This window comes from Zymoseptoria tritici, chromosome 1, assembly GCF_000219625.1.
Source record: "Zymoseptoria tritici IPO323 chromosome 1, whole genome shotgun sequence".
Taxonomy (NCBI): domain Eukaryota; kingdom Fungi; phylum Ascomycota; class Dothideomycetes; order Mycosphaerellales; family Mycosphaerellaceae; genus Zymoseptoria; species Zymoseptoria tritici.
In genome coordinates, this window is record NC_018218.1 from 4,775,242 (window position 1) to 4,788,202 (window position 12,961).

Here is a 12,961-nt window from a genome sequence, read left to right on the forward strand (position 1 = left end):
CCTGAACGTGCGTATTTTCCAGCGCTGTGAAAAGCTTGCCCTGGTTGTCTCGATCACTTGCGACTGGCGAAAGCAATACCCAATGGTCTTGAAATTGCAGAATGCTGGAGCCGGCTCCAAAATTATGCTTCTCTGTTGTGATGGTGTTTGAAGAAGAGGAACTGCTTGCCAATGGTGCGGTAGTCGTGAATGCTGCAGATGATCGGATGCTTTGCTGGAAGTGCTGCAAATTTGAGGCAAGCATCAAAGAGGTGAGGTCCGATGAAGCTGCGTTATGACAATGCTGGGAAAGTGCTGCAAGTTCTTGAGTACCTTATGTTGTTGCTGGAGAATTTGAAAAGATGGAACAAAGTGGAAGAAGCAGACGAGACGGAGGGAATGCGAGCAAAGGTAGCGCACTGCAAAATCTGACAATAAGAAGAAAGCATGAGGTAGAATGGTAGGGAAAGGTCGTGGCTGTGTAACCACAAACGCTGCAATGGAGAAGATGAAGTGAAATTCTTCGGCGACTCCGAAACGGGAGATCACTTTCCGACTGACATCTCGAGCTCTTTCCGACGGAGCAACTGCGCGGCATGATGTGAGTGCAAAGCATCTCCGTCTCGAAGTGATTGCAACCATTCAGTGCGATCATGAGCAGCGCAGTCGATGCTGAAGGAGGGTGAGCGATGAAGCCAAGGGCGACGCTACCAGCTTTTTGAGACGCGGTAAGTCATTCTCTGGCCCTGACCGCGACAATCCCTGGATCGCACAATCGGGCGCCATGGAACTTGCTGAGAATGGGGCCACGGCTTCAAGTCCATGTGTCAAGACCGCCCAGCAGTGCGATGGAAAGAAATGTTGAACGTCTCGAGACTGCCGCGATGTTGGTGCGCATGTGTGTTGCACTTGACGACAAAAGCATCTCGCCTTCCCAAGAGCCTTAGCATCCACAATGCTGCCAGGTAGTTGTTCGTCCGACATCTCCTTCAGATGGTCAGCGTCGTCGTCGAGCTAAGAGTGCCATGTCGGCCGTCCGTTCTTGTTGGTAGGCTGGTTTGCTCCGGCATCGACCTCCTCTCATACGCCGCAGTGAGACCTCGCACACTCCAGCGACGGCTCGTGCATTCTCAACGATCGATTCTCGACGTCGAGACGGAGCAGATGAAGTGAAGGTCGTCGACTCGTCATGTAGTGAGACCGATGCACCTCTCGGGACGGTCCGGCAACGGCATGGTGGGATGGTTCGTGAGCCCTGCGCATCCGCATCGTCGTGGGGTCTTGTGAGATTTTGCTGATGGCGCCATAGTGAATGCACAAATGTCCTATACCCACATCTCCACCCAGGATTTTGATCTTGACTCGACAGAACTGTAGCACGACTCTCAAAGAACTCATTATAAGAAGTCATGGCAACGTAAGTCAATACTCCACGAGAGGGAAACGCCCAGCCATTGACACAAGCTACAGCAACATTACCTGGCACGAGGGCTTGAGCCGTAAAGAGCGCACTGATCTGCGCAAGCAAAAGGGCGCGACCGTCTGGTTTACTGGTCTTTCTGCTTCCGGCAAGTCGACGATTGCAATCGCTCTCGAGCAACATCTCCTCCAAAAGGGCCTCCAAACTTACCGACTGGACGGCGACAATGTTCGATTTGGTCTGAACAAGGACCTGGGCTTTTCGCCCAAGGACCGCGAGGAGAACATTCGCCGAATCGCGGAGGTATGCATTGAAGCTGTGTCGAGAGACGCCCGGTGCTGCAAATGCTGACATCTTCCAAGGTCGCCAAACTCTTCGCCGACTCCACCACCATCGCCCTCACATCCTTCATTTCGCCCTACAAGGCTGATCGCGAGCTTGCCCGTCAACTCCACGCCGAGACTAAGACCAACGAGTCGCCGCTACCATTCATCGAAGTCTTCATCGATATTCCGGTTGAGGAGGCGGAGAAGCGTGATCCCAAAGGACTGTACAAAAAGGCAAGAGCTGGCGAGATCAAAGAGTTCACAGGAATCAGCGCTCCGTACGAGGCACCGGAAAAGCCAGAGGTTCATATTCACTCGGAGAAGACGAGCGTTGAGGAAGCCGTTGTGATCATCACGAAATACTTGGAGGAGCAAGGTCTGTTGGGCAACTAGACATCGAACGACACGTACAGAGCACGACGATCACGATTAATACAGAGGCGTGCTATGTACGTACACCGCTTCATAGAGAAAAGCAATGTTATTAAAATTCACGCTACGCAGGGTTGGCACATCGAATGGCGCATACAGAGTTCTGGCCATACGCGAAGCCAATCACGCCATGCTATCCACCTCTCTGATGAGCTCTTATCCAACCTCGCGACACCGCTTGCAAGAAGCAAGTACAACTAACTATTGTACAGCAATTCCCGAAATATGCCTTGATTCCTCCTTCCAACAACACGCATTCAGCTCGTCCTGCCAAAGAATGAAGGAATGACAAGTTCTTTGTTGTCAACCACCACTGCCGGATCCGAGTCCTCCTGCTCGACATCTCGTGTTTATCTCAACATTCACAAGCGGTGAACGACACTCATGGTCTCTGACGGACCGCCAAATCAACCAGGAGACATCATGTCCAGGTTTCAGCTCAAACAAAAGCTGCTCTCAATAAAAAGCAAGTCCTTGAGAAGAGCAAAGTCCTCGAGAAGAGCATACTCCGCCGTGTCGCAGTCTGAACCAACACACCTCTCTACGAACCGGGCAAACTTCGACACGAGTCCAAGATGGATCGCACGAACACAACAGCGACTGTTCTACCAAAACGCATTGTACCCACCGGTTGGACCAACGTCTATTCATGCTCCCAGGACTGCAACGATGGAGAGACCAGCAGTCGCGTATCCGGAATATCTGGCGAGACGGCTCCGAAGGCGTGAGGGACTTGACGAGGGACTGGAGGACGATGATCACAAGACTGCACGGGTCTTGGTTGCAGAGATCGAGCGAGAGAGCTGGGACGAGGAGGATGACTTGATTGAGATTACGTCCTTTGTTTGAGACGGAGAGATGGCTTTTTGGATTCGAAGGACTTGGATGGCGCATCTTGGATGGTGAGAGTTGCATCTATCATGGCTGCATATTGTTGCATTTTAAATCACGACGACAGCGGGCATTCTGATGAAGCATAGTTTAGTATACCCATTGCATTCACTTCGAATTTATTCTTTATGTAACCTGACAAGGATCATATTTTGAACCAGGGCTTGTCCGACCTCTGTCGGGAGGAGAGCGTTGATGCTGCTGTCTATGGTAACAGTGGCAGGGACTGCTGCCGATGTTGCGGAGAGTGTGACGGAGAGGCGCACTCTGCATGGCTGAACGTGCTATGGATGTGTCGATATCAATCGTTCAGACGAATCTTCGAGGCCGCGACTATAACGAATACCATCCCTCACAACACGCCGCATCAAGGCCACGGCGGATCATCGAGCCGCCTGAATACCGCCACAAACTTCTTTCCCGAGTTGCGTTCGACCTTCTTGCCCTCCTCAGTCTCAGTCTTCATCGTAGCCACACCCTCATCCTGCCCGCACTCCTCCTCACCGACCCTCTCAAAACTCGGATGCGCCTCCAAATGCTCCACCATCCACAAATGCAAATCCTCCACATCCGTAATCGTATACACCTTCCCACCTGGCTTCATCACATACGCATACTCCGAGTTCAGCGTCGTGCTAACGATCCGCGCCTTGTGCTTGCGGGCCTTGAAGTGCGGATCCGGAAAGCACAGGAAGATCGCTTCGAGCTGTCCTTTGGTGAAGAAGTTCGGTAGAAACTTCATCGTGTTGGCGCGTATGCACGATACGTTTTGATACTCGCCTGTGGAGGCGTGCTGTGCGCGGAGAGCTTTCGCTTTGTCTTGGACGAACGATGTGACGGATGTACGGATCTCCATGCCGAGAATCAGGGAGTCGGGCATTTTGGGAGATAGGGCGAAGAGGAGACCGCCGAAGCCGCAGCCGATGTCTGCGACTGTGACATTCTTGGTCAACTGAGGATGTGTGTTTTCGTCTGAGGTGTTTTTCTGCACGAAAGCTGGATAGTGCTGGCTCCAATCCATTGCACTTGGAGACTCCGGGCTGGAACGGTAGTCAGCGATGTTGTCTTGCGTTCTTCACGAGAGGACGATCTCACTATGTTAGATCATGATCCGAGAATGGATTGGCATGTGCTCGTTGGCGGTAGTATTTCTTCTGAGGTAATTCGCCCTCCTGCTTCTCCTCGCGCTTCTGCTTCTTCTTTGGTGGTCCAGCCATGACCGCCTATTGATACTCCAGAGGATCAATGAAAGAGAAATGGTATTTGTTTCTGAAGAGAGAGAGCCTTTTCTGGATTGAGGCGTATGCACAAAAGTTCTTGCCTGAAAAATTCAGGCATCTACACTCGAAATGGAAAATCGGTCCTCCCTCACTCCTAGATAGATGCGAAAGAGGCCGCACATCTTCGAAGACACTCCATTGCGAGCGGCAGCCATCACATGCTGATTCGTTTAGCGAACACGTCTAAGTACACGCCAGTTCGCGTACAGATCGCCGGGCACTTGACTCTGCAGGACATACATCGGTACCGTGCAGGGAAGTGAGCAGGCCAGCTTATTGGCAAGCATAATTGAGGCAACACATGCGAAAATCATCCAACCTAGCAGACCTGACAAATAGGCGTACAGGTACGTGTGCCGGTAAGCTGTCAACCACGCCTCCGAAGCCGTGCAGGTAAGTTACTTTGCCGTCCAGATAACCGTACATGTAACCGTACATGTAACCGTCGTGTAACCGTGCAGAACATGCCAATTAGACCTGCAGGTCATTTAGCAGGACACGTACAAGTTACCGGAATGTCGATTTAGCGGGATATGTACGTTGCGTTGCATTTGAGTGAGCAGATCAAGAATGCTTGAGCTGGTCCAAGTATGCCACAAGTCTCTTCTTGATGATGACTCCCACGAGTCGTCCGGAGCCCTCTTCCAACATCACGAGATGTCGCAGCCCGAGCTTTGCGAACATCTCGACAGCATACTCGAGTGGCGCCGCTGCGGATATCGTCAACGGCGTACGCTCGACGGTCTTTGCGATGCTCAGGCCGTGGTCGCCAGTATGACTCTGGCCGAAGAGACGTACCAGTGCTTCGCTTTCGAATGATGCTGGCATCTGATCGAGACAGAAGGCTAGCTCATTCTGCGTGACATAGCCAAGGAGTCGATGCTCGCCATCGACGAGAACAAGGCCTGCATCCATCAAGCCTCTCGCCTTCAGCTGGTTCAGCTTCCTCGCCAACATCGATCGTGGAACCTCCTTCGATTCCGGCACCACAACCGTAATTTCCTCCATCGTCTGTCTGGGCGGAATCAGCTCCTCCACTGTTGCCTGCAATCTCTGCACCTTTGCCATGGCACATTCGACATCCAAGAATGGATGTCCCAAGATCGACTGTGCCAGATCATAGACACTGTCTTTCCCAATCGCATCCGCAACCCATTTCGCCACTAAAATAGCAGTCATGTGAGGCACCACATACTCCAGCTCTCCCGTTAGCTCGAACATGATGACGCACAGACTGATTGTCATCCTTGAGACGCCAGCGAGGAAGGCGGCAGAACCGACCATAGCGAAGATGCCGGGCGAAATCGATGGGATGAGCTGACCTATTAGGCGACCAAAGAAGGCGCCTGCGTCCAGGGCGGGTATGATCACGCCGGATGGTACCTTTATGCCGAAGGTCACAATCGTCAGTACGAGTTTAGTCAAGGTGCCGTGGATGAGCCATGCGTAGTATGAGGACCGAGAGCTGGTGGAGGTTTCCTGCTCGCAAATCCAAGTGGTGGCGGACGCATCCGAACTGCAGTCCACGAGGAGGTTCTTGATGATAATGTCGCCAGGTTCGCGGGCAATAGGATTCGGGTATTGAAGGAGGACTGTCACGAGGACGACGAGGAAGACTTCCAGGACAGGATGTTTCTTGATAATGCCGAAGCCCCGGAACCATTTCGACCAGATGAAGTTGAGACGGCAAAAGAGTCCGCCAAAAACTCCGCCTGCAATGCCGAGGATTACAAAGACCAGATAGTGAACAGGACTGTACATTGTCCCGTAGTTGGTCTCGAAAAGAACCAGTTTGCCGGTACCATTTGGGTTCAGTGCCTTCAGTGTTACCGCAGCACAAAGCGAGCACAGAAATGCCCTCCACAGCACTTTCCGAGGGAAGTACGTCGAGATCTCCTCATACGAGAACAATACACCGCCAATCGGTGCTCCGAAGGCAACACTCAGTCCCGCCGCACAAGCTGCCGAAAGCATCTCTCTCATCTTCCGACCATTGTCCCGATACTTGTGAAAGTGGCTGGCGACCAACCATCCGACACAAGTGGAGATGTGCACAAATGGACCTTCTTTACCCAGACACATGCCTGTCGCAACGGCAAAGACGGCTCCAATAGCTTTGACGACCAATACTCGGAAGGAGAGGAAGTTTGGTATCACAAAGCCGGAGAGTATGGTTTTGATCTCGGGGATGCCAGAGCCCGCAGCCATGTACATCATTTTGCCAGCTAATGGTGCGTGTGAGGACAGTCTGTCTTTGGCTGTTGGTGCTGTGGCAGGGAGAGATGTCTTGGTGAGGAGTGTCACGCTCGCGCTGATGATGCCAAAGACGAGGGCGAAGGCAAGATAGATAGCGTAGGACGATGCGAAGCTGTTCGACCAAGGTTTGAAATGTATACAGTCCGATGCGGTCTCGCCGAGAGTGTTGGCGCTCCCACTGAGACTCGGGAACCCTTTCTGACAACATGCCTCTCGTGTGGCTAGGATATTCGTCGCACAGTATCCGATCTTCCAGTCGCTCACGGACGCTTCAGCAATGTCCACGAGGAAAGCTACACAGGCTGTGAATACGCCTATGAGTGCTGCGGCAATCCAGCCAGAAGCCTGATCGAACCAGATGGTCACTCGATGCCGGACACCTTTCTTCGTCTGTATGGCACGCAATCGAGAGGAGTCCTTTACGAGATCCTGGAGCCAATCGATGGTGGTGTAGTCGTTATAGGCCAGTCTCTCACCAGCTGGGATATCAAAGAGCTTTGCTTCTTCTTCCATGACCGGACTTGGACCACCAGCGTCGACCTCATCGCCTCGGACTATCTGGCCAAGTCCGTGATCTCCAGTCCTTGGTAGCAGCGGGCTCGCCTCATGGGCAGGCATCCTGTCCGTTTGTTCGTGGCACTTTTGGTCTTGTACGGTATGAAATGTGAGTGATGGGCTTACGTTGTATATGAGCAACGAGATAACGCGCGCTCGGTATCATGCTCCTGCGGCAATATGAGCCCACTACGCAGAGCGTACGTTCTGGTGGCAGTCTCTCCATAGCTTGCAGCGATAAGAGCAGCGAGGCACCTCACTGGCTGATAAGACGGCTGCTTCAGCCACCATGCTGCGATTGCTGTGATCAGATGCATCAGGCGCCACTCGTCAACGAGCCTCCGTGATATGTTCATAAAGCCGGACGTCGAGTCCTGGTACGATGTCTGCCCCTTTCTTCACACGAGACCACCTTCCTTTGTGGTTCATTGCCGGACTGGACCTTGGCACCGCCAGTGCGACTAGGGGCTCAGGGTCGCGTACCAGGAAAGTCGTGGACTGTAAACGAGCGCAATCCTCTGCGTCGAATGGCTGTAGTGCAGCCCATAAAGAAGAGAGTGTGTATGTCGGGTACAGCTTCGTACAAGGTCCCAAGGTCATTGAGTTCGGAACTGAATTGCCAACATCGGAGAAATTTGTCTCTGTCCACGAGATCGGCATGTGCTGCACCGAGCGTGTATCGCTACCGTCGGAAGCCTCCATCGAGCTCGGCCCTTGAACCATGCAGCGTACTTGAAGTGCTGCTGCTGCGCGAGTGTGATATGGACGCACTCGATACGATAAACAGCCTGAAATGTTGAGGAAGATGAGCAGATCACACCTCTTGCCGACGGTGATGTCGAGATGGAAACGACGATGCGACCGATTTCTCCGCCCTGGCTCTCTCTCACATGCAAAGCGCACCTGACTCGGGCCACAACGTCCCCGCTCTGCACGCCAACGTCAAGGCACAGGCATTTACCAGAGCCTAAGGGTCCACCACTACTCCGAAGGTTTCCAGGCACAATCCTCCCGTCCAAAAAGCAAACCCTCGAATTAGTCCCTCAAACCGCGGTTTCTCAAACACAAGTCGCTCACACGGACATTCAATTTGCCAACCTCGCACTGGCCTTACGAAACCACACCGCGTCGCCCGCCGACCATTCTTTTCCGACCCTTGTCCACGCAAATTGAGCCTCTGCCAGGAGCTACCGCCGAGTTTCCCTAGTAGACCGAACGAAACGCCGCGTGTCGATTGCGACTCCAGGATTTCCAAATCTGTATCATGAGAGAGAGCTCTCTCAGGATCTGATCGCACAACCAGTACAATGTCTTCGGGAGCCAGCACAACCAACGGCCACCGAGACGATCGAGTCGACTCCCCACTTGCTCTACGGCATATCAAGTTATCCTTCGACAATGCCAATGGCGAGAAGTGCGCGAGAGAGCTTGTCGAGGCCTATTCGCCGGAGTGGAAGAACGAGGAGGGCGCGATCGAGTTCGTCCGCTTCACTGACGGCATCACAAATACCCTTATGAAAGCCACAAAACGACGCCCGGGCAAGACGGACCTCGAAATAGAGCTGGATGCTATTCTGATCAGAGCATATGGCAAGGACACGGATATCCTCATAGATCGCGAGAGAGAGCTCCGAGCACACAGTCTACTGGCAAATCTTGGTCTGGCACCACCGCTCCTTGCCCGTTTTGACAATGGCTTGATGTATTCCTTCATACCGGGCGATGTGTGCACACCGGAAGACCTTCGCAAGCCGGAGGTGTATTGTCAAATAGCAAAGCGATTGGGTCAATGGCACGGCGCTCTGCCTATCTCCGCGATTACGTCCACTCCTATACTTGACGGTCCCGACAAGAGTCAGAAGCACCTCGCAACGAAGAACGGCAACCAGACTAGGCCGTCGCCGAACACGTGGATCGTAATGGAACAGTGGCTGGAGGTGCTTCCTATTAGAACGGACAAAGAGAAGGAACGCAAGAAGGTGTTGACGGCCGAAGTTGCTGAAGTATCAGCAAAGTTTGGTGACATGCCAGGTTTCGATGGACACGACTACGTCTTCGCCCACTGTGATCTTCTATCTGGCAACGTGATCATTCCGACAACGGATCCTTCTTCACAGAACGGCGAGTCCGTTGAGAAGGAAGTTCAGTTCATCGACTACGAATATGCCACACCGGGTCACGCTGCATTTGACATTGCCAACCACTTCGCAGAATGGTGCGGTTTCGCATGCGACCACAGCCAAGTTCCGACTCGATCACAGCGTCGAGAGTTCTTGAAACACTATGTTGGTTCATACAGATATCACTCCATCTCCGACGAGGACAACATCGCGGTGGAGATTGATTTCAAGAAAGATATCGACCGGCTCTACGACCAGGTGGAGCAGTTCCGTGGGATTCCAGGATTATATTGGGGCATATGGGCTCTAATACAGAATGAGATCAGCCAGATCGACTTTGACTATGCGACGTATGCTGAGCATCGATTGCACGAATACTGGGCATACAAGGAGGAGACTGACGGCTCGAGAAAGAGAGAAGGTCGCGAGATGTACGTGCGCGAACAGAGGTGGCATTCGGAGTGAACAGCGATTGGTTAAAATGGGCATTGACTGCGGGCCATTCGTTCAACACTTGCCCTGGCCCGCAAGGGACTGGTAATTCTAGGATTTGAGGAGTCTGGAGGGAAGAGAAGGAGGGTGTTCGAGGGCGAGAACCGACTCTGCTGATGCATGCTGCTACGTCGTTCCGACCGACGAGCTCAACATGGAGAGTCGAGATTCTGCGGAGAAAAGCATGAGCGTATTGGCATACAGCACATTGTTATGTGCTTCTTCCCGTCTTTTTTCATGACCCTATTTGGCAAGGGTCGGTGGTTGCTTCATGGTGTTGGTGTCTGTTCTGCGAAAGTTTTCGGCTTGCTCTGTGTCTTTCGAGTCTTCAACACGACGATACCCGTTGCTACTGAGTCGCGCGATCTGGGAAGAGATGGAATGAGGTTGGGAACGAACATTTGAAAGACTCTTGTGCATATGTTTAGGTCAATGTGTAGTGACCTGATAGGGAATATGTGATTGAGTGACTGAAGTGAACCTGGAAGGTTCAAGATTGACACATGAGGCGCTCGTGGTCATAGGCGGTATCATTCTAAATATCGGCCATGTCAATTTTCTGCCTCAGGCACTTACTTACACGCGCATGTGAACTTCACAAGTGAAAGAGCTCAAAGCACTTCAGCGATTCGAGTCCAGCCCGAACACTGACACGCAGTGATTGTCACACGCCTCGGGCCTTTCGATGCTCGCTTGTGCCAACACTTTGTCCGCGCCATGATATTGCGATAGAAACGACAACATCCCACTCGCGCGACCATGTCGCAAGCTCACGACTTGCACCGCGCGCTCCTCAGACCCGCCATTATTCACACCCTCCGAGCCGCAGGTTTCCACAGCACGAAACCCTCAGTCCTCGACACTCTTGTCAACCTCGCCGAGCGTCACCTCCTCCTTCTCGCCTCCACCACAGCACAACATGCCTGGTCCAGCCATAATGACCCGGTCCCGACCATCACCGACCTGCGCATGGCGCTGTCCGACTGTGGTGTCCTAATACCCTACTCCGACCCCTCAGAAGAAGCCTGGAAAGAGCGCATGCGCAAGCCCTTGTCAGAAGTCGCCGACGTTCCCTCTGGTGGTGCCGCACGCAAGGTCGCAGAAAAGCGCAAGCGTGACGACGAGGACACGAAGGACGTGCGAGAGTTTACGAGATGGTACGATTCTCCTCAGTACCGCGAGATCAAGCGTGTGGCGGGCATCATACCGGACGATAGTATCGCTCGGATGGGAGTTGGTGGACAAATGATGCAAGGAGATGACTTCTTCACGGCGTTGAAGAAGAAGCTGAGCAAGGCGGCGGATGACACGAGGCTACAGGGTACGGCGCTGGGAAGGCCAAATGAGTTCAAGGAGGTGGTGGTTGAAGGTGGTCCCGTGCAGCACGTGAGAGATTGGAAGCCGAAGTTGGAGGAGAGATCTGTGAATGTTCAGGCACAGAACACGGCGGAGAGATCAAAAGAACCACAGGACGGACTGGATACAGTGGACGATATCGCAAAGGACTCCGCTATGGAAGAAGTCGAGGCTGCAAGCTGACGAAAATGTGGTTGTGCTGTGCTTTGATATCAAATTAGCGAAGGCGCTCGGCGATTGGGATTCTTTCATACTGGAATTGAAGTGTTCAGCTTACTACCGGGCTAGCAAGACATGCCAACTTATCTAAAAGTACAGGTAGGCGTGCAGGTAACTTAGCAGCCGTACAGGTAAGCGCGCGAATACGGCTATGGAGTCGTTCGGCTAAGTTAGCAGACAGAAGACCGGTATGTTAGCAAGACGGCTGATTAGGCGTATAGGTGAGTTAGCAGGTCGCCCACAGCTACGATAGCAGCACGGCTTGCTAGGCGTTCAATTAAGCCAGTAGAATGAAGAACATATCTTAACAGGATTTTGTATTAGGAGGGCAGATGAGCAAGCGGGTCATTCTATTTTGACGCGCAGGTACTCTGGCGGGTACGACCGCAGCTCTTGCGCACTGTTCGAAGCAATCAGAACGTATCCGATCCACTGCTGAGAGTCCGCATCAAACAACGATGCATGGCCTGTGAAGCAACAATCTGTACAAGTGCTAGGCTTTCAACTTCCATCATATCCGCAGTCATCCCGCAAACCTGTCCCCTGCCCAAATCTATGCCGCGGAACGCTTCAAAGTAATCTTCATCAAAATCATCAGGACTCAGCGCGTGTACCAACGCGTTGAACTGCACTTCACTCTCGTCATTTCGCATGGCAGTTGGCAGATCCATTCGATTTCACGCTGCCGTTCAATCGCTTGGCTTCCTTGTCAGCCTTGAACTTCCCAATCTCGGACTGAACCGCCTTGTCCAGACGAGCCTTCAGCTCTGGGCGATAGCCGAAAACAAACAGGATCTCCAGCCAGACGAAGAAAGGTGCAAGGAAGAGAGCCTGCACCAAGTTGTCGAGAAGCGCTGGGGCTCGGCCTTCAAAGGCAAGGTGGCCGACAAACTGGAAGATCCAGGAGGCCACGTGGACGGCGATCGCGGCGTAGTTGGCGGTCATTCCGTAGGTGGATGTCAAGTGGTTTGCGTAGGCTGTGCCGGCAAGCAAAAGAGGAGCGAGCATGGCTCCGGCCACGGGTTCCATTAAGATGTATAATGAGCTATACATCACGCATGCTAAGGTCCCGAGATTGAGTGGGAGGTAGGGTATTTCTGCCCAGTCTGGAAGTGGTATTGCTGGCGTGTTGGTAGCCTTGACATGTCTGTCAGCATGCATATGATAGGGAGGAAGTGATTTCGTACGAATAGGAAGCCGGTCAAAAGGAGGACAGGCACGAATATGATGTGAATGCCGACATTGACCTTCAAGTGCGATCTGTCAGTCGTCGATCATCAAGATCGCGCTCATATGCCCGTCGTCGTACCGAATCGTGGTGATATGATCCATACTGCGAAGTGGGTCAGCAACTTGAGGCAGCTTGAGAAGTTGGTTGAAGCTCACAAATAGAAGTTGTTTCTCCAAATTTAACGCCATTGTCCTGAAGTTATCGCGAGCCCTGGAGACAAGAGCACTTCGGTCTCCGTGGTTCTGTTGAATGACTTCGAATGAGGTGAGGTTGTTTTGGATGTCGTCGGAACCGTGAGAGCATGCGCTCTACACTCAGCGCCGCCGGCAAGCCGGATCCACCCGGTCGGCAAGTTCCTTGGCGAAAACTGGAAGAGTCTCTCTCCTCCTCACAGCTTGCCGTCC

At 52.7% G+C, this 12,961-nt stretch overlaps 6 protein-coding genes across 6 annotated transcripts; 3 read left to right on the forward strand and 3 right to left on the reverse strand.

Moving 5' to 3' along the window:
• Window positions 1–1,388: 1,388 nt before the first annotated feature.
• MGSUL6 (MGSUL6 APS kinase) lies at window positions 1,389–2,438 on the forward strand (the record flags this gene model as incomplete). Its single annotated transcript, XM_003856591.1, has 5 exons — window positions 1,389–1,396; window positions 1,450–1,702; window positions 1,762–2,101; window positions 2,164–2,174; window positions 2,370–2,438. 5 exons carry the CDS (start codon window positions 1,389–1,391, stop codon window positions 2,436–2,438), a joined length of 681 nt encoding a protein of 226 aa, XP_003856639.1.
• A 977-nt stretch (window positions 2,439–3,415) lies between these two features.
• On the reverse strand, window positions 3,416–4,265 carry MYCGRDRAFT_32730 (uncharacterized protein; the record flags this gene model as incomplete). The annotated part of the gene is made up of 2 exons (XM_003856991.1): window positions 3,416–4,088; window positions 4,144–4,265. The coding sequence occupies 2 exons, from the start codon at window positions 4,263–4,265 to the stop codon at window positions 3,416–3,418; spliced, it is 795 nt and encodes a 264-aa protein (XP_003857039.1).
• Window positions 4,266–4,892: 627 nt separating this feature from the next.
• On the reverse strand, window positions 4,893–7,177 carry MYCGRDRAFT_67144 (uncharacterized protein; the record flags this gene model as incomplete). The annotated part of the gene is made up of 1 exon (XM_003856990.1): window positions 4,893–7,177. The coding sequence occupies one exon, from the start codon at window positions 7,095–7,097 to the stop codon at window positions 4,893–4,895; it is 2,205 nt and encodes a 734-aa protein (XP_003857038.1).
• A 1,811-nt stretch (window positions 7,178–8,988) lies between these two features.
• Window positions 8,989–10,208, forward strand: MYCGRDRAFT_102831 (uncharacterized protein; the record flags this gene model as incomplete). Its single annotated transcript, XM_003856592.1, has 1 exon — window positions 8,989–10,208. The coding sequence occupies one exon, from the start codon at window positions 9,059–9,061 to the stop codon at window positions 9,722–9,724; it is 666 nt and encodes a 221-aa protein (XP_003856640.1).
• A 184-nt stretch (window positions 10,209–10,392) lies between these two features.
• MYCGRDRAFT_67149 (uncharacterized protein) lies at window positions 10,393–11,290 on the forward strand (the record flags this gene model as incomplete). Its single annotated transcript, XM_003856593.1, has 3 exons — window positions 10,393–10,810; window positions 10,877–10,967; window positions 11,007–11,290. The coding sequence occupies 3 exons, from the start codon at window positions 10,511–10,513 to the stop codon at window positions 11,288–11,290; spliced, it is 675 nt and encodes a 224-aa protein (XP_003856641.1).
• A 503-nt stretch (window positions 11,291–11,793) lies between these two features.
• On the reverse strand, window positions 11,794–12,790 carry MYCGRDRAFT_54090 (uncharacterized protein; the record flags this gene model as incomplete). The annotated part of the gene is made up of 4 exons (XM_003856989.1): window positions 11,794–12,463; window positions 12,514–12,573; window positions 12,636–12,659; window positions 12,713–12,790. 4 exons carry the CDS (start codon window positions 12,743–12,745, stop codon window positions 11,969–11,971), a joined length of 612 nt encoding a protein of 203 aa, XP_003857037.1.
• Between the last annotated feature and the right edge of the window lie 171 nt (window positions 12,791–12,961).